Source organism: Heloderma suspectum, chromosome 2, assembly GCF_057233095.1.
Source record: "Heloderma suspectum isolate Gila_16-S chromosome 2, 16-S_ref, whole genome shotgun sequence".
In the NCBI taxonomy this organism is placed as follows: Eukaryota; Metazoa; Chordata; class Lepidosauria; order Squamata; family Helodermatidae; genus Heloderma; species Heloderma suspectum.
This window is the reverse complement of record NC_139459.1, coordinates 153,274,209-153,295,109: the sequence shown is the minus strand read 5'-3', so window position 1 is coordinate 153,295,109 and position 20,901 is coordinate 153,274,209. Positions and strand designations below refer to the sequence as shown.

The following is a 20,901-nucleotide window of genomic DNA, read 5'->3' as shown; positions in this document are numbered from 1 at the left end:
CTCCCGTTCTCCAAGTTCCAGCTATCAGCACTGTGAGTCTCTCCATACCTAATTCTACCCAGTATCTTTAAGCTAGTGTTGAGCCAAAATAACAGTGGAAATGCATTTCATCTCCTATGAAACAAATCTCCACTTTCCAGGAATTATTCATATCCCTTTGTGCAATGGCACAAAATTGTTCACAAGCGGGCAGGTGTCAGGGGAAGAAGGAATGTTCCAACTGCCAAAGCAACAGAGCCAAGCTGCTTTCACATTGGGGTACACATCCAAATGCACATATCACTGAAAGAAAAGTACATTTGGCCATACAGGAATAAGTGGAAGTCACTCCTCTGCCATGCTTTGCTTTCAATGGGACTCGCATGCCAACGTGTGAGGACTTCTGCCTAGTTGCCTTGGCAATAGGGAAGAATCACCCACTCCCCCCAGCAGCAGATCAGGGAACAAGTACAAACAGATGCAAAAAATGTGCAAGAGCCTGGAGAACGTACGTTTTATTCACAAATATTTATATGCCCCCAGAAATGGCAACTTTCACAGCAAAAATAGAACCTCATGAAAATCTGGCAAGTCTTACTCTTTAAAAAAAGTAGTGATTTATTAATGTAGAGACTGATGTTGATATAGTAATAACAGCTTAGCCACATAGCTTTATCATTACAACACTGATACAATTATAATTTAACAACCCCAAGCCCCCATTTTCTCAGTACCAGTCACCAAAAACAAGGTGCCAAACATTATTTGGGGGGGCTGGGGGAAGGGGAAAGAAAAAGAGAAGAGCTGTTCCAGGTACAGAAAGCAGCATGACAAAAAGCATGGAGGTAGAGACAGGGGAAGGAGAAGAAGTAATAGTAGCTACATGGAAGATGAAGGCAGATGGAGTCATCTGGTGTGCAGGTTCTAGAACTGCAGCCCTCTTCAGCATAGGGCTATGTATTTCAGAGGCAACATTCTAGTCTGCTCCTTTCCCCATTCCAGAAGTGAAAAACTCACAAGGCCTAGCCACCTGCCTTCAAAACAGCAGCCATGTGTTAGACATGGCTATAATCTGAGTCTGTCTGTCTCCAACCTAACCTTAATGGGTCAGTACTTCATTAAGGCTTGTTGGGAGAACAGAGCCTTTACTGGTTGTCAGGGGACAACTCTTATTCACCACAGGAAACTGGTGAATTACAAGCCTGTGTTGGTTGATGATTAAGAAAAGTCCGACAGCTCCTTGATCTCATTATTCACTATGACCCTCAAGAGGTTTTCTGTTTGTACTCTTCCACCTCTCCCTTACCTTCATTATTCTGCTGTTTCCTACTGTAATATCAAAGCAATAAATATTTGACATTATATTTGAAAACCTCAGGAGAAGACAATCTTTATGAAGTGAAATGTTTACATCACAGCTGCTTCTGACAGAGTAACCACATTACACAAAACATTAAATTACAAAAGCAGTAATACAATCCCATTGCCAATGTGTAGTTCTGCCTCCATATCCATGGAGGAGGGTTAGGCTCACTATGTAATAAACAGCCTCACTGAGAAGTAGAAGGAACATGCTGTGTAAAAGCAAGAACTAAAGAAGATGGTGCCTGCAATGCAGTAGACAAGGGTGGGGTTCGTCTCCATGGTTAGGAAGCTGGGTTATTATGTAACAAACAAGGTTGGGGGTTATATCCATGGTGAGGGTGTAAGGTTATCAGGAAGAGTTTACCATGTAGCAAGCAGAGTTTGGGACCCAGGGCCTAAGCTTCACACTCCAAGAGAAAAAGGGACAGACCCTCTTTGACAAGAAGGGAGGGAAGCAGCACTTGACTACAGGTTCCAGAAAGGATGAAGGAAAACTGTGGAATGCCAAGGAGGAAAGTGCTGTTGGTAGCCAGTTTGTTCCTGTTCTTTATTCTACCAGTGCTTGCTCAGAATCCAGGAGTCATCCACATCAGTCCAGAAAAAGGAGGAGATTACTGCTTCCTCTTCCCTTCACAATGGATGAAGTCATATCAGTGGCTCGACCTTGAGCCATTAACTTGGAACCTCACTTACTCAGCCATGTGTTGCCTACCTTCATTCTTTGGGGAGGATGACAATGATGGTGGTGGATTCAGCACAAGAATTGCATCTGTAAGGGATGGCAACTGCAATCTCTTTGAGAATGCCAGACTCCATCAAATTAATAGAACCCAGGGGCTATTGACTCTTGGCGGAGATGCTCCATATCCCATGAGAAGTTGGAGATCCGGATACAACTGGGGTCACTGTGAGGAGATTACTATCCCAGGGGTTCTGCTCAGTGATGTGGACATTCTTTACTTACTGTTCAAGAATTTGATCAGGGACTTGCTATACAAAAGTGGGATCATCTACCTGATGTCAATGGGCATAGTCACCATAGGAAGCTACTGGGCAGGAAGTACAGAGAAAAAAAAGCAACAATATATCAAAAGCCAAATCGAAGATTTTGGAGAGATAACAATTGATACCAATATCTACTTCACATGTACTTGTGCAGTAATGGCTTCCTTCACGCTTCTTGCTCTCTACTTTTTCTATGATTACCTCGTACACGCAATGATTGGCATTTTCTGTCTATATGCCTCTTTTAGCCTATACTGTTGTTTGGCTCCACTTATGAGCAAGTTCCCATTTGGAAAATATGTAATCCATTTTCCATACTTTTACAAAGGTCTGGAGGTCAGAACATTGCTTCTGGCAGTGCTGTGTATATTTGTCAATGCAATCTGGGTTATCTTCAGAAATGAGGATGAGTGGAGCTGGGTTTTGCAAGACATTTTAGGAATCTCTATTGGCATTTACATTCTGAGAACAGTTCATATGCCTACCTTAAAGAACTGTAGCTTGTTTCTATTTGCTCATTTGTTTTATGATGTACTCTGTTTGTTCGTCACTCCTTTCCTAACCAAAACAGGAAGAAGTGTCACAGACATGACAGCTTTCAGGTCATCTGATTCTGAAGAGATCCCCTTCCTGTTGAAAGTACCAATATTACCCTCAGCATCAATTCTGGATGACCGTTCTTTTACTGCTGTAGGAATTGGGGATATCGTACTTCCTGGTTTTCTGGTAGCCTACTGCCACAGATTTGATATACAAGTCAACTCTTCAGGGGTCTATTTTCTAGCTTCTACTCTGGCTTATAGTTATGGCCTCTTGGTGACTTTTCTTGCAGCAACGTTTTTGCAAGCAAGTCAGTCAACCCTCCTATACTTGGTGCCCTGTATACTCATCACTACCCTGGCTGTTGCTGCTTCTCGCAAAGAGGTGATCATTTTTTGGACAGGAATGAGCTCTGCAGATGACCTGTCTCAACTTTCTTCACAAAAAGTCATCCAGCACTCAAATATGCTGAAAGATTCAGAAGGACAACTTGGTCAGCAAGGAAAGGAAAAACAAATTATGAACATCACATTCCACAAGGAAGAGCTTAGTACCGACAGCATATTCACAGATGAGTTATCTGACCTGAAGACACATAATGAAGAGATGATCAATTGCATGCCAAGTCATGAAGAACAGGCCAATCAACATGAGGACTACAAAAAGGAAGACGCCTGAGAAGCATAGTAACCACATTCTGTGAGGAAAAGAGGAAAAACCACCTCACATGAGAATGTACTATGCAACAATCCAGGCATTTCATGTTGATCAAATACAAGTCCTTTAAGCCTGAGCTGGGAAATAAACCTACATTGTCACCCTTATTGTGGAATTTAGTAATTTAGAATACACTGCTCATCATCCACTCATCCATATAAGCCACTTCCTAACCATCTCTCTCTCTCATGTGACGAAGAAACAGAACCCAAAATGAGACTATGCAGCTGAGGGGAGGAGCTACACAGATAATCACAGACTTGATTCTTAACAGCTGGAGTTACCAGGAACATGAAACATGCTTAGGATACATTAAATGTGCCCAAGTGATCAGTTTATATTCTCTCATATATGTGAACACCTGATATTCATCCCTATGAGGAAAAGTCAAACCTCACATTTAGGAATACTGATGAAAAGTCCACCTCCTATCCCTGACATTGGATTGCCTAACCCTCACTGACAGGGATCCCACAAAGAGATCCAATGTATATCTATTGGCAACCAATTATATAAGCAATTCTGGAAGATGTTTGGTTCTATTACGTGTCTGTTGTGACCTGTTGAGGTGTCTACGTCCTGACTGAGTACAGCACTGAAATCTCCTGCCAAAATTACTTCCACTTCTACCCAGTTATTAAGTTCTGAGATCAAACTTCTATAAACTGTACTCGTCCGATATTTGGTTTGTATATTTATTTATTGCATTTATATCCCGCCTTTTTTCCTCTTGCAAGGAACCCAAGGCGGCTTACATTATCCTCTTCCTCCTCTCCATTTTATCCTCACAACAACCCTGTGAGGTAGGTTGGGCTGAGAGTCCGTGACTGGCCCAAAGTCACCCAGTGAGCTTCTATGGCTGAGTGGGGACTAGAACCCAGATCTCCCAGCTCCCAGTCCAACATTCTCACCACTACACCACACTGGCTCCCAGTGTGTATGGGATACAGTGTTTATGTTTATACAACATAAAGTTAATTTAACCCATTCTAAAGTGTCTTTAAGGAAAAGGTAATGACCTTCAGGGTCCTCCAATACTGTATTTATAGAAAATAGTAATTGCTTCCTGAGCAATCATAACTCCTTTTGTTTTAGTAGGAGCAGCTCTGTGGTAACAACTCCTTTAAATACTGTCCCCAGAAATACCTGCAGGGTCAGTTCCAGAGAGTGGGATTGAGGGACTGTGTCTTGACCCTTTGGCAATTGTGATGTGGGGTAACACAGGGCACAATCCTGTCACCAGTGCTTTTTAACGTCTATATGAAGCCACTGAATGTGGTTATTAGGGGATATGGGCTGAGGTGTCATCAGTACTCAGATGACACCCAGCTCTATTTCTCTGTTACACCTGAGTCAGGTGTGGCCATACATAACCTGGACTGATGCCTGGATACAATGGTGGTGGGCTGGATGAGGGTCAACCAAATGAAATTGAATCCTGGTCAGAGGGAGGATCTGTGGGTGGGCAATTCCCAGGTCTGGGAGTTGGGTAATTTACGGTGCTTTGGGATTCGTCTCTGTCACTGGAGAGCCAAGTGGCCTCAACAAAGAGCACCTATTTCCAGTTTCGGCTAGTACAACAGCTATGACAGGGGTAGCCTGGCTACAGTGATCCATACACTGGTAACCTCAAGGTTGGCCTACTGTAAATGCTTTCTGTGGGGCTGCTCTGGAGTTTGGTTTTGAAGCCGCGGCTACTGCAAAATGCAGCAACTAGATCGCTCAGTGGCGCTTTCTACCATACATATATGACTCCTGTAGCGAAAGCTCTGCATGGGCTGCCAATTAGCAACTAAACCATGTTCAACATATTACTGCATGATCATAAGCCTTTAACAGCTCAGGACCAGATTATCTAAGAAACTGCCTCCTCCTATATAGGCTGCTCTGGTCTTTACCTTCTGAGGGGGAGGCCTTGCTGATATTCACTTGGTTGTGGTACAGAAGAGGGCCTTCTTCACCCGCTCTGTGAAATGATCTCCCCATTGCCATCAGGGGGGGTCCAAGTGTGGAGTGTTTCGATCGACAACTAAAGAGATACTTGTTTGCACAGGCATTTTCCTGTGTTACCACTGACAGCTATCCTTGGTTATTTTAATGGGATATTTTATTGTTGCATTTTATTATGATTTTTCTTTGTGAAATGTTTTGGAATTTTTTAAAAATGGAAAGAGGTGTAAACATTTTCTGAAATAAATAAATAAATAAATAAATAAATGAGACATTACATTTCAAGGCAACCCCCCCCTACACATTCTGTTCTTACAGACATAACATGTACTCTAGAATAAATTGTATTTTATGACATCATTTTTTCTACATAAAAGAAGGCAGGTCAAAATGGAACCATGGATTTATGCAGATCATACACCCATGAAATGAATGGCAACTTCTTAAAAAAAAAATCAGATTTTAGATGGAAACAATGTATTGCTGCTAAAAACCAGGGTCCTGGTGGATATAATAAAAAGAGAAATCAGAATTCTTTCTTATTAATGATCCATCAGAGACCCACACCCTATTAGGAGACAATTAATTACAGCAGAGATACATTACAAGGAAGAACAAGATAGAAATCCTAATATAATTCCATAATACGGAAGGACAACATAAGAATACTGGCACAGAAACTAGTCAACAGGATGGAAACAAACTGAGGTTACTAGATGCTTTGTTGTTGTTCAGTCGTTAAGTCGTGTCCGATTCTTCGTGACCCCATGGACCATAGCATGCCAGGCCTTCCTGTCCTCCGCTCTCTCTCGGAGTGTGGTCACTCAGCTACTAAATCTTTATTGTATTCAAACCAAAGAATATTTGAATATACTAATAAACTGGGAAAGTATCTAGCAAATCTTTGAGAGATAAAAAATATACAAAAAATAAATTCTATACAAAAATAAGATGGTGTTAGAGTACACACACACACAATTATCCATTTGTGTTTTTAATGAGAACTTTCATAAATATAATCCCTCAGTAGAAGAAATTCATAATTATTTGAAGCGTTCACATGTACCCACGTTTAACATGGACACAAAGAACAATTATTTTATTTATTTATTTATTACATTTCTATCCTGCCTTTTTTTCCTCCTTAAGGAACCCAAGGCGGCGTACATAGTCCTCGTCCTCCTCCATTTTATCCTCACAACAACAACCCTGTGAGGTGGACTGGGCGGAGAGTCTGTGACTGGCCCAAAGCCACCCAGTGATCTTCCATGGCCGAGTGGGGACTAGAACCCAGATCTCCCGGCTCCCAGTCCAACACTCTAGCCATTACACCACAATTAGAGACTAAAACCTCTGCAGAGGAGGTTCAAATCACAATTAAAAACATTAATAAAGGTAAATCTCCAGGTCCAGATGGTATAATCGGGGAATTCTGCCAAGAATTTAGTGAATTACTGATCCCAAAATTGGTAAAAATGTTTAATGAAGTATTACTGAGATAGATATATCCATAAACCAGGGAAGACCTAGATCTCTACTGAATGCCTATAAAATTATGACAGCTATAATAGTGAATAAAACAAACAATATTTTGGGAAATTACAGAACAGACCAAACAGGCTTCATGAAGCAGGTGGGGGCGGGGGAGAGAATTCAGGAAAATGGTAAATTTGATAGATAGATAGATAGATAGATAGATAGATGATATACAGAATATGAAGCAATATGCATTATTCTATTTTGTGGATGCCCAAATAGCATTTGATTCCATAGAGTAGAAATGTATGTTTGATACTCTTTGTAGGTTTATATTCAGATGACGTTTTTCTAATTTGATTCAGCTCATTTACACAGTGCCACAGGGCAGGATTCTGATAAACAATAAAATGTCTCCTACAATTAGCTTAGAAGAGGAGTTAGATAGGGATGTCCCTTGCCTCCATTACTTTTTAATATACCTATTGACATTATGGCTCAACACATGAGACAAGATGGGAGCATTAAAGGCATAATTATAAATGAACATGAATGTAAAACAGTGCTCTATGCAGACACAATGTCATGTTTACATCGCAAGAAAAGAATTCTTAAAACACATTAAATGCTTTTATCAATGTCTCTGGATATAAAGTAAACCCAGGGAAACTGGAGATATTATTGCTGTGAATGGAGAGTGATCAAAAAGGGGAACTTGGACTAATAACAGGATCAAAATGTAAAACAAGAAACATTAGATACTTGGGGATGTTTTCTGATATCACATATAATTTGATTAAGGATAACCATATGCATGTTCTGCATAAAGCTAAACAAGGTATGAAGTGGGCAAAACTACTTATTTTGTACTTAGGGAGAGTTGCATACTGTCTTTGAAAAACTATTGATCTTGGGGGTCCAGAAAAGATTACTATCTAAAGTATATAAAATATTAATAAATATTTTATATACTTTAGACAATAATTCTAGACCCCAGTAATTAAACAAAAGAGGGAAAGAGAATTTAATACATCTGTCTCAGAAGAACAATGGAATTATGTGTATAAAGTCTCTTAAAAATAATCAGATGCAGCTAACAAAGAATTGTTTAAATAAAATGATATACATGTGGTAGTACACACCTGAACAGATACCTAAAATGATTCTAGCAGTAGCAAATATGTATTGGAGGTACAGGAACAGAAGGACTTTTGCCCATACATGGTGGCAGTGTAATCTGGCAAAGGACTATTGGAAAGAAATCACAGGCAGCATCAGAGAGATTATAAACTATGAGTTGCAATAAACTCCAGCAACTATACTCTCGGGAGACATTAAAGACCTGATCCGTACACACTTTGGCATGAGAGTGAATTATATACCAACAGCTGCAAAGATTTTGTTAGCAAAAGGTTGGCAATCATTGTACACCATCTACTGCACAGTAGAAAAGATGATATGGACTCTTACACTGATGAATAAAATAACAAGCTACAAGCTGTTATGGGATAGAAGGATGAACTCCACATAGACCTTTCCAAAAAAATTAGACTGTTAATTCATTACTGGAAGAGGCCTAGGCCTAGGTATCTAGCAACCTTGTTATACTGTATATGTGTTCAACCTTATGTACATAACACCCATATGGGTGATTGTTTATGGAAATTTTATAAAACAAAGAAATGTAGCAGCCTTTAGGCTGGTTGGTCCCGTCACTATACTGACTGAAGTTTGTTTGGTCTCTTAAAGGAGCCTGGCCTGTTTTAGCAATCTCAGGCTGTGACCATGTGGGAGTGGCTCGGCTATGGTAGTATCCTCATGGCCCAAGTCCTCAGTGTCTGAGAATGATTGTGTGACTTTCTCTGGATGCAGGGGGGCCAACTCCTGGGGGTTTTCTGGTGAACTGGGTCCTGAGAAGGTGGAAGCCTTGTGAAACCTTTCTGAGGCTGAATCATCTCCCTGAGCCGTTAACTCTGGAGCCCCCTTCAGAGGACAAGGAGTTGGGATCCTCTGAGGATGAGTGATGGTGGTCCTGGTCCATGGCACTCACTTTATTAAATACCAATAATACAATGGTAAAAACAAGGGATGTTTACGTGGAATTTTCAGAATGAATGACCTACCAAAGATGTTGGTGGAATGTCCTTTCCTGGCAATGGGTTTCAGTTCATTATGTCCCCATCCATACTGCCGGTAATTATCCCAAGCATGTTTCATCATCTAAGGAATGGAAAACAAATAAAAATGTTAGAATCTTATATAGATTCTGGTCTAATCAACTACAGACATGACAAGTAATGGATCCACTGAAAAAGCATTCTGTGGGGTCATTTTGACCTCTGGTACTTTTTGTGTATGTTTTTCCAGTTTTCTCAGTCATTCCAAAAGGGACAGATTTGGCAACAAAAGCTGTATGAATTACACTGATTTTTCATTAGATTTAGAAGGAGAACCCTTGAAACATAACATGGCAATTCACACCTCATCATGATTGAAGAATACCTGTAGCATGAAGTTGTAGGAGACTGACACAAAAGTTATTTTTTTTCACTGCTGTCGAGCTATAGTTGACTCTACCTGTCAACAGAGGATTAAATTATTCAGATTCCCTTCCAAATCAGGAAGATTCCCTTCCACTCAGCTGCGGGCAGAAGCCTTGTACTCCATTGATTTGCATGCAACCATAGGGGCTGTTCACACAACACGCTAACCCACACTCAGTGGGTTGTTTTGAACCATGGGTTGCTTGTTGAACTGTAGGTTAGTGTGTTTTCTGAACGCAGCACATTTTCCGCAGGGTGGGTTATCGTGTTGTCTGAATGCAGCCAGGATGGCTTGTTAAGCATGCAGCGTGGCTTATTAACCACCCCGAACAACCCAAAAACAAACCACAGGTTCTCAAGTTGCCTTGTTGAGAAAAATAAGCCACGCTACATGAGATGATGAAGAGAAGATGAGAAGTAACTTGGAATTTACCTCTCTCTTATCACTGCATTGTGTCACCTCAGCAGTTAAGAGTTAAGCTTTTCACAATTAAGAACATAAGCATATAAGAACATAAGAAGAGCCATGCTGGATCAGACCAAGGGTCCATCTAGTCCAGCATTCTGTTCTCACAGTGGCCAACCAGCTGTCGACCGGGAATCCACAAGCAGGGCATGAGTGCAACAGCACTCTTTACCAGCACTACGGTAAAGAGAGCAACAGCAATCCTTTACCAGCACTACGAAATTGGCATGTTTCTCATTGCTTACCCTTAATTTTACAAGAAATAAAAGCAAGAGAAAACACAACATTGCTCACCTGACAGTGAAGAACACACTCCACTTGGAAGGAGAGGTCTAGAGGTGGGACTTGACAAATCAGCAAGGGATAGGGAATGAGCATAGCTACCATAAACTGTATGGTTTCTGAGAGTTTTATAGAAATAATCCTCACATCAGGAAACATGCCTAAATAATAATCAGATGACACAATCCATTACCTCTTTAATTTTGTCCCTTTTTTCTCGGATGTCTGGATCCACTGGATCTCCATCGTTTATCCCTACAAGATTTGGTACCGGAACTGGTGGCAGAGGCTTGCTGCTTTTGTTTTTCAAGCCCTTTACTATCTTGTTCTTCTCAGTTTGAATTTCTGCTTGGATCTCATCCCGTGACTTCTTCAGTTTCTCTTTTGCTTCTTCTAGAGCTTTTTCGTGGTCTGCACGAATTTTATTTCTCAAGAGTTCCTCTTCTTCCCTAAAGAAACGAATAGTAGTCAGAAAGCTAATTTCTTAAAGGCAACTAAAGCTCTGTTTTGGGGAAATGTTGTGGATCATATTAGCATGGGCTGACTTTAACTTGCTATTATATAGCAAGAGTCTATACTTCTTATTCCAACTGTAACTGAAGATAAGCAAATGTCTAACAATGATACATCTATTGGTGTTTGAGGACTTATGTACATTACATCAAAAAATGTTAGAAATAATTGGCACTGGAATATTGTAGAAGTTCTGGTGATTCAATGGGCCTTTCCTCTTATTCAAGAATTTCACTTAATTAGGCAACACTTAATGACTTGCAGGTTGATTTGTAGTAATAGTTCCATAGTAATAGATTTAATAGATCCAACTCTTCGGCCCTCGTTCAGCTCTAGTAAGGTATAGATAAGCATGTCTAGTTATGCAAGAATGTGCATCCCACTGAGAACAATGTAATGTGTCTGGACTAGAGCTAGGCTGAACCTATTGGTCCAACTTTTTTCAACCATTTGTGGAGGTGAAGCAAAAATCTCCACCCACCCACCCACCCCCCGATTTATTAAACCTGTAGCGTCATTCCCATGTGGTATTCTGCTGAGGAAGTGAACATGGTCAGGCTACAGCGTGCCAGCAAGTCAGCTTTTTTACAAGTTAAAAGAAAAGAAACTCTCGGCACCTCACATTTAAAAAATATTAAGGTAAGACATCCCTGTAAAAAGTCTTTGGAATTGTGTGTCTGTCCTCCCAAGATCAATGGAAATTCCCCACTTACACTTGGGGTGGGGAATGGCAGAGCTTTAGAATGTACATTACACTCACAGTTCCCAATCCAAAGAAGGGAATCCATGTTCCCACACATCATTACACATAAAATGGTTGCTCCTTTTAACTAAAAAGTTTATGTTATTGCTTGAACATGTCCATAATTATTCACATCACTTCTATTGTCTCTTTTAAATCTAGGTAAAATATTAGTTCTTTAGTTCAATAACATAAAACCCCATATGTGTGAGGAAGCAGGTTTTACACACATATATGCCTAGCTAGAAGAGCAAATACATGCGCAAGCAGGCTGCATATGCACAGTTCTGTTCTCTGATTCAACAGCTGGAGCTACATGCATGGACCCTTCTTTTAAAGCTAAAATCTTGCTAATCAGCTGTGTGGGAATAGAAGCAGGGGCAGGATTCAGTCCACTCACAGTCTTCCTTCCTGCTGAAAACTGATAGGCAAGATTTTATATTTTTAAAAAGGCACTGTACAAACTGAGCAGGATTAGAGTTTGTAGAGGAAATGCACCAGAAGACCATTGTATTTCAAGGAGACAGGAGAGTGGCATCCCACAATTGTTCCTTGCATGCCTAAATCTCCTGGATAATCTTAAAAATCTGGCCCCCTTAAGAGCTTTCAAGCCTCTAGGCTGGAGGCTTTGCTTTCCAAGGTCAGTTGTCTACTTGGGAGCAATCTTGAATCAATTAGGTTGGCCACTGTCCACTCGCTTTAGCGCAATACAAGAATGTATGAACATCATGAGATGCCAGAATCTGACTATCATCTCAGGTGCAATTAATTAGGGTGCTCCTCAAACCTGCACATAGCAACAGGGCAACTCAGGTATAAAAGTCACCGGAGACTTGCCCACAGTGAGCTTCAACGCAGACCTGGACCACGGAGGTGCTGCTTGCCAGCTGTTTGACTGGGGTCTCTTCATCGTCGTTCACCTGGAGCTCTGGACAACTGAACGGGAAAGTAAGCTATCTTGCTCAGTATCAGTGTTTTATGTTTCTCTGTATCATTTTTCCGGCTCTTTAATAAAATCCTTGACTTCTATTCACTTGTGTGTTTATTGCTTCTGAATCCTAAAAGAACCTTTGCCTCTTGGCAAAACAGAGCTATATTGTGTTTGATATTATTTGACGAACCTGCATTTTTATCCTTAGCATAAGACTCCATCCAGAGTGGATTATGCCAGGAATCTGGGCTGGAGGTGGGAACTCTCTGTACTATTGAACCAGTTTACAACAATGTGCATGTAACTACTTGATAAACTGCCAAGGTTCCCCATGAGTTTCTGAGATATAAAGAAAAAGTACAGTCCCCTCATAGAGTTATAAGGAAAAAATGGGTAGACACTAAAGCTCAATTCAGATATCACAGCAAACTATAATTAAGAAAGTGTAACCATGGCTTGTGAACTGCACATTAAAATCAGAAATCATGGTTTAAAGTGAGTTTACAAATCATGGTTTGTCCTAACTATGGTTTGTCACATTCAGACATCACACCAAACCAACGTTACAGCTATAGCTCTACCTCTAGAGGCCTGTGCACCCAAGAAATGGAAAATGAAAGCAGGCAAGTAGATCTAATCATAGTTTGGGTACTAAACCATGGTTAATGCAAACCACGGTTTTATGCAATATCCAAATACCTAAACCTTATTTCTGAATATTTCTAATCCCACTCTTCAGTCAAAGGCTCTCAAAAGCAGCTAAGAATTAAAAGTACAACAAAACAATAAAACCCACACAGTATAAACAAACATCCGAGCCAAAGATTAAAACAAGGATTAAAATATCTAAAGGCCTATAGAAATGAAAAGCTCTTCACCTGGAGCTGAAAAGACACCAGACCTGTGCCAAGGAAGCCTCCCTGAGAAAATCATTCCTGAATCAGAGCACTTCATCAAGGCACTATCAGTGATGTGGGTTTTCCAGAAAATTTTGAATCGGAAAATTTTCCAGGGCAAAATATGCTAATTAGGTTACTTTGCATAAGGTCATTTGCATAGGAAAATTTTCAGTTTACATTTAAAAATGTTCTGATGCCCTAGAGGAGTGGGCAACTTTTGGCCCTCCAGACATTTTGGCCTATAGCTCCCACCATCCCTCATTATTGGTTATGGCAGTTAGAGCTGATGGGAGCCACAGGCCAAAACTTCTGAAGGGCCACAGGTTGCCCACCTCTGCCCTAGAGAGATCTAAATTAGCATGTTTACTTGTATTCAGTAAACAAAACTTTAAAAGTACCCCATGTTAATTTTCTGTCCCAAGACACCACAAGTATTTGACCTGCAATATTTGAGAGGAAGAAGTAAAGCACTTAGGGTGCAATTCTATGCATGTTTGGATAGAAAAAAATCCTAAAACGTGATTTAAATGTTATATTATGTAAAAATATTTATTAGAATACTTGTAAAAATGTAAAGACAATAGCATGTACTTCCTTTACATTGTTTACATTTAAGGTACTGAAAAATGTTGACAGTGTAATTAATTTGGCAACCCCCCACCCCCGCAAAAGTGCATGGTATGCTGACAACCACTCATCTATTTCAACAGAATTCAACACTCTTCCGTTACGGTAGTTAGGACACCTTTAGCTTTGCTATCACTATTTCTTCCATTTCACTCAGACATAGAGAGACATATATGTATTTCAACAATGACATATACATGTTCTCTCACATACTTACTAGGGATAATCACCTGACAAACATTAATTACAACTTTGAAATTGCCAAGCTTGTCTAATATTGTATTTGCAATTGGCATACATTCATTTTTACTAATGAACTTACAAAATTTTCTGTGGAAAAATAAAGCACTGGAAAACGTTCAACCCCACATCACTGGGCACTATCTCACCTTGCCACCCACATCACCTCCAAAGAAAGGGGGAATCAAGGAGCAGCCCCTGAGAACCATCTTAATATCTGGACAAGTTCATGTAGGAAAAAGCAGTCTGCAAGGTACCCTAGTCCCAAGTCATTTAGGGCTTTAAAAGGTTAAAACCAGCACTCTGAAATGTACCTGGAAAAGGATCAGGAGCCAATTAAGTTGTTTTAAGAGTGAAATGTTATGTACCATTTACCAGTCCCAGTCAGCAATCTAGTCAGTGTATTTTGTGCCAAGTGACATTTCCAAGCAGTCTTCCAATTCCACATACAATGCATTGCAGTGATTCAAATGGGATGCTACTAGTGCATGGATTATCTTCAAAGCATATCAGTTTCTACTGTTAAAAGCAAAATGGTGTTAGCCCTTACTCATACCAAGTATGCTTGAAAGGATTTCTAAGTCATTCTGAATATAGCCAAGAAATAAATATGGCAGGAAACCATTAACACATGGAGAATTCATGAGGAGGGTTGGATTGTTGTTGTTTTTAATAACCAATACATGTTTTTAGAACTTTTTGTGCTTGCCTCTTTTTTTAAAAAGGCAACCTGGCAATTATATCAGCTGGAATCTTGTGTAATACCTGCACTATTCAGATTTATAGCCCTATTTATTTAAAGTATTCATATCCCACCTTTCTGCCCGACCAAAAGGTCATCAAGGTGACTTACAATAAATGATAATTCACACACAAACCATGTTTTATCTTGTAATATTGATGAGTTTACTCTGTTAGTTGGGAACCTTCTTTGCCAACTTACTCCAAAATCAAGGATCAGATATTTCCATTCATGAATGCTATATGAAGAGAATGAACAAAATATGCAAAGCTCTGACTGGATGTTATGTATGTAGGGCAGAGACAATACTCAATTTTTTGCCACGAAGGACATAGCAAGTCAGCTTAAAGCCTTCATGGAATCAACTGGAAATACTTCAGGCATTCAGTGGCTGCGTTCGGACAATCAGAAGGGGAAATGTCACAGTATGGGTTATTTCCCCCACCCCTGCACGTCCCAGTTGTGGGACCAGCATTTCCCTTTTTACCCGTGCCGTGTTATGGGTTGCCATGTTGTCTGAACCCGGCATGGAGGGGGCGGCTTCTCACTATCCCACAATCCCTACTGCAAGCCATGGGTTGTAGGCTGGGTAAGAAGCGACATCTGCTGTACACTGGGTTCGGACGACACAGCAACCTACGACACAGTGTGGGTAATTAGGGAAATGCCGGTTGCATGACTGGCACGTGTGGGGGTGGGGGAACAAGCCATGCTGCATTGCTTCCCCTGCTTGGCCAAACCCGGTCAGTTTCTTCAGAGTGTCAAAAATATGACTGATACCATCTCACCTTCTATGAAAAAATGACGTCTCTTGTATAAAATATGTGCTGCAGCTGCATAATAATTGGAGAAGGTGCACTGAGTGCATTTTGTTTTATTTGGGAAGAAGGGTCATCAGGTGCCACCAACCTTAGGAATACTACAATAATGTTTCACACAAGCCTATGAAATGGCATTTGTTGGAAAAGTGAAATGAAACCAATGCCATCCTTTCCAACAAGGACTGAATACAGTCTATAGATCATTACTCAATTCCAATATAATACATAGATATTCCAATGCCAGAAGCCCTAATAGAATTGTGATAGTTTAATTGCAAAATGGGTTACAGCACAGTCATGCACCCATAAATACATGATCCACTGATAAAACCTTTTTAAAAACAGCAACACTACATGTTTTAATCAGCTCACCAATGCAAGGATGTCTGTATTATCACTCAATAACTGTTCTGTGAATGGCCATTGTTAATAAGGTAATTACCATTTGTACTTTCTGCATTTCATTTCCCTCTGACCTCACTTTTTACAACCCCACCCCGCCATATGTACTGCTACATATTTCTGCTACACTGTAAACTCAACACAGGAGCCAAATCCAGCCCTCTAAGGTTCCCCAGTTGGCCCTGTCTCCTTCTCCTGACCCCATTCCTTCTTCCCCCCCACACACCCATTTTTGATAGTTTCCCAGCTTTTTTTGCCATGTCCACCCCCATTCTAAAAGGTTGAAATGCCTCTCCTAAGGCTTAGTTGCTGATAGTAAGAGATTTGAGCTACAACAGGCTGGCATTTTTGCCCCGGCCCCTTGCCTTCTGCCCCACCCCCCACTGGAAGCGCCTCCAAAATGGAACTCCGCCCTCCCGCTGAAAGACCTTCCCTCCCCCTGCTATGAAGGACAGAGGACAACTGCTCTCTGACTAAATGCTTTATTATGCCTTTTAAAAGGGGGGAGTACCAAACACTCAAGCCTCTATTAAAAATTGAGTTTAAAAGCTGCTTTAAAGGACCTGATCTGTGAAAACCCTCACAACTGTCCTCACCCTGACTGTAATTCGAGGGGTTGCTTGTTGAGTTAATGATTCAGACGTTTCTTTCGGGTTCCTATCTTTAGACAAACACCCATACAAACAAAAAAGAAATAGTAGAGACTTTCAGCCATGGTGTCCACATGGGCTAATTTTTCGGGGGGGGAGCTGTATACCACATTCAGTGGTATATTATTGTAATTTGCACACATAGCACACACTAAAACACATCTGTGGATTTTCCTTGGGTTGTATCCAACGGTGTCACTCCACTGATGGAAATGGTTCCATCAGTGGCAATGGGAAGGGGAAACTTCCCCTCTCCCCTGCAGCCCCCTGTGCACTCTCAAACCTGCTCCAGAAAGCTGAGAAACTCTGTGGAGCAGATTTTCAGGTGGTGCAAAGGGCTGAAGTAGGGAGAAGAGAGGCAGAAAGTCCCATTGTGTTAAGAGATGGCTGCTAATGTGACATTGGCTTTAACTTCATGTGTGTGCATGCGCTCATGCTTTGTTGCTTAGTGTCACATACCATGATATATAAAAGCCTAGACAGAGTAGCAGAAAATCCTGGGAATTGAGAGCACTAATGCAGAATGTTATAGTTAAGCTCCACACATCAGGTATCATGAATTCCAATGAATCATTATTTGGAGTTTTTTTTTTTTTTTTAAATATCCCTAAGCACAAGGGAAAAAAAATACAGAGATGCATAAACATGGTACAGCAGTCTTAAGAATGTATTGGGTATTTTCTGGCATCACCTCCTATTCTGGCTATTCTAGCACATGGTGACCCTTTCCCTGACAAATCATACAAAGTTGATTGACAAGGGCCCCCATATGCTAGAATAGCTTCCTTCACCTTGGAAATGTTGGTGAACACACTGTAGAGAGTAGCAGTGAAGATGCAGGGAGTGTCTTCAGCAGGGGGAGGAGAAATGAGTATTTTATTTATTAACACATTTATATGCTGCCTTTCTTCCTCTCCCAAGGAACCCAAGGTGGCTCACACAGTCCTCCTCGTCTTCATTTTATCCGCACAACAACTCTGTGAAGTAGGTTAGGCTGAGGGGAAGCAACTGGCCCAAAGTCACCCAGTGAGCTTCATGGCTAAGTAGGGACTAGAACCCAGATCTCCCAAGTCCCAGTCCAACACTCTGACCACTATATCACACTAGGTAGAATTGGTAGGTGTGATCAGGATTTAGGATTGTAGAGGAGCCCGGACTATTCACTTTACTTTTCACATTACCTGCCACGTTCTACATCAGCTGACATAATACAACTTTTGCATTACTTGAATTTTGATCTGTACAGATGTTCTTTTGGAATTGTACATCTTGTGTCTGGTTGTACCTTAAAAAAAACTCTGATAGCATCAGAGAACAGGCCTATCATTTCTGGTAGATCTAGTGACTGAGCAGCAAGAAGCCCTGGATCTACTGAGACAGACAGAACTGGCTTCTGAAAAATTTGTACATTAGGTCCACCCCGCTCTGTGGTGTCCAGACAATGTCTTTCCATCCATAGCTGAAATATTCCATTCTTTCCATGGCTCCCTTCACCCCTGGAATGTCACTTGGGTATGATTAATAAATAAGGGGGCGGGGGCTACCTCCTCAACATGTAAATACACTCCTATGACTCAGGTACTTTCACAACAGAGTTCTTTATTACTACAACACATGAGAAAAAAAATTAACTTCCGAGAAGGTGCATGGCACACTGCCGTAGCTCCAAGGCCTGCACTAAGAGAAGGAGAGGACCCACCCAGGCCTCCAGAAGGAAAGAGAAAATTAAACTTGCAGTATATATCTTAAATCTGTATGTACACATATCACAACTCTTCTATCCATTCATAAATAGCACTGCTGCTCAGGGCCAGCCCTACCATTAGGCCCTACCATTAGGGGTGGTGAGTGGTGGCAATTAGTTGGAGAACAGAGCTGTGTATGCCACATGGCCTGCCATGGCCTCCCTAAGCTAGCCTGCTGTCCTCAGATCGAGTGGAAGAGGCTGCCCTGCTATCAGCTGAAGTAAGATTCAATCGCTAGGAAGTCAACTCTTGTCCACAGAGTGGGGTGCCACCTTGCCCTTTGCCTCAGGCAGGAAAATATCTTCGGCTACTGGGCTATAGAAACATAATAAATAAATACATACATACATACATAAATATCTTATGCCAGCTCAGCTGGTACTACAATGAACTTCATACCCCAACCCCCACATTTCCCTTTAAAAAAAACCCCCAAACCAATACATCCACTGGACTACACTGCAGGGTTGCATATACCTGATTCCCCCATCCCATCAAAATGGGTATAATACTAGGCTACTCTTCAGGGCTACTATAACCCACAGTCTCTCAACCACAGCCCACTTCCTGCAAAATAGATATAATGATGGGTTATCTGAATGCACTGGCAGGGTAACTAATTAATTAAATAAATACCTGTTTACAAACTCAGAAAAACATTAAAAAAAACACCTGAGTTAGAAGTATCATGAACTCCTGTCATTGCTACTCCATTTTTCTGTTTAGGGTAGACATGCCACTGTTCTGTCACAACTACACTAAAATTCTGGATTTCTGAATTGTTTTTTATGAGGCAGCAATCACTTCCTACCAGGGAAGACCCAAAATGGTTCTAAATGACCTAGGAAATCCCTTCTCCACACAGTGAGTATGTTGCTATTATTGCTGTAACTTCATTCATTGACTAAAAACACTGAAAGATGGGAACAGGCTAGTGTCTTACAAAATGAAGAGGTAGAACAATGGCTTCATATTTTTCCTCATATCTCAGTTTCTACACAGACTTGCTTTTTACTAGCAAGCTGGGAATGTGGGGATTATGGCTTATATGGGGGAGCAACTACCCCCCTGCAGATGCCCATAGTTTCAGCCATAACTGCCCCCAACTTTACTGACCATAACAACTTGTTCTAAGTCTGCAACAGAAGTCCGCAAGTGTGCTCACAAGAAGCAAGTCTGTATTTCATTCTAGCAAATGCCTGCCCCAACGCAAAATAAGGGTGGGCCGAGGCCTCAGCTCTGAGTTCACACTGGCCTTGGAAGACACTCAGGAGCACCCTTGCTGCTTCCAAGTTCCTCTGAAGCTAAGTGCAAGATCAAGGATGAGCCCACACCATTCTCCCAAGCCTAGAACTGGAGACTCTGAATGCCTCCAAAGCACAGCCTGATTTCAGAGACAAGGCCCCACTGCTTCCCAAGTTGGAGAGGGTTACATTCAGTGCTAACTACAAGTTCTGGCTGGCTATCAACGACGCCTGGTTTGTGGAGAATGCCACAATCCATTTCTGCATACCAGGGGAGCAACTCAAGCCCAATGTCTACATTACTAATAAGAAGGGACAGGACAGTAAGCGAGAAAGACTGGGAGACTAGTGATGCGGGGCAGAGAATTTTCTAGAGCTTTATTTTTCTGCAGAAAATTTTCCATTTCATAAGTTCATTAGTAAAAATGAAAGCATGCCAGTTGCAAATACAATATTAGGCAAGCGTGGCAGTTTCAAAACTGTAATTAATGTTTTCCAGGTGATTATCCCCAGCGAGAGAGAGAGAGAGAGTGTGTGTGTGTGTGTGTGAGTGAGAGAGAGAGAGAGAGAGAGAGAGAGAATGTCATTGTCATTGAAATACATATATGTCCCAGAGTGAAATGCAACTAATAAGTAGTGACGACAAAAGTGAAGGTGGTCCAGCAACCGTAGTGGAAATGAGTTGAATTCTGTTGAAATAGATGAGTGGTTGTCAGTATATCTTGCACAGTTCTTTGGGTTGGTAAACCAACAGATTTCAGTACTTTTGTTTTTGTTTTCCTTAAATTAGACAATGTAAAGGAAGTGCATGCTATTCTATTTAAATTGTTACAAGTATTCCAACAAAAAAATCTGCGTAATATAATATTTAAGGGAGGAATCCTATTGCCTGTACATAGCATCTGAGAGGCCATAGGATAGTTTGGATTCCCTGATCTGAGGTCAGAGACAGTGCTCTGACCTTGGAAGGGAGAATCGGAGATCTGATCCCCCTCCTTCTTCCCCTCGCAGCCAGCATGGAA

At 41.1% G+C, this 20,901-nt stretch overlaps 1 protein-coding gene and 1 pseudogene across 6 annotated transcripts in view; one reads left to right on the top strand and one right to left on the bottom strand.

Annotated features, from left to right (window-relative positions):
• The window catches only part of MAN1A2 (mannosidase alpha class 1A member 2), a 79,283-nt gene that overhangs the window by 48,508 nt on the left and 9,874 nt on the right, over window positions 1–20,901 (bottom strand). For all 6 annotated transcript variants that reach the window (XM_084835264.1, XM_084835269.1, XM_084835265.1 and 3 more), the window contains exons 2-3: window positions 10,517–10,772; window positions 9,156–9,252 (exon numbers count right to left, since the gene is read on the bottom strand). In XM_084835264.1, the coding sequence (XP_084691390.1) occupies window positions 9,156–9,252; window positions 10,517–10,772 (353 nt within the window). The remainder of the gene's footprint in view (window positions 1–9,155; window positions 9,253–10,516; window positions 10,773–20,901) is intronic.
• Window positions 1,828–3,582, top strand: LOC146352955 (signal peptide peptidase-like 2B pseudogene; annotated as a pseudogene).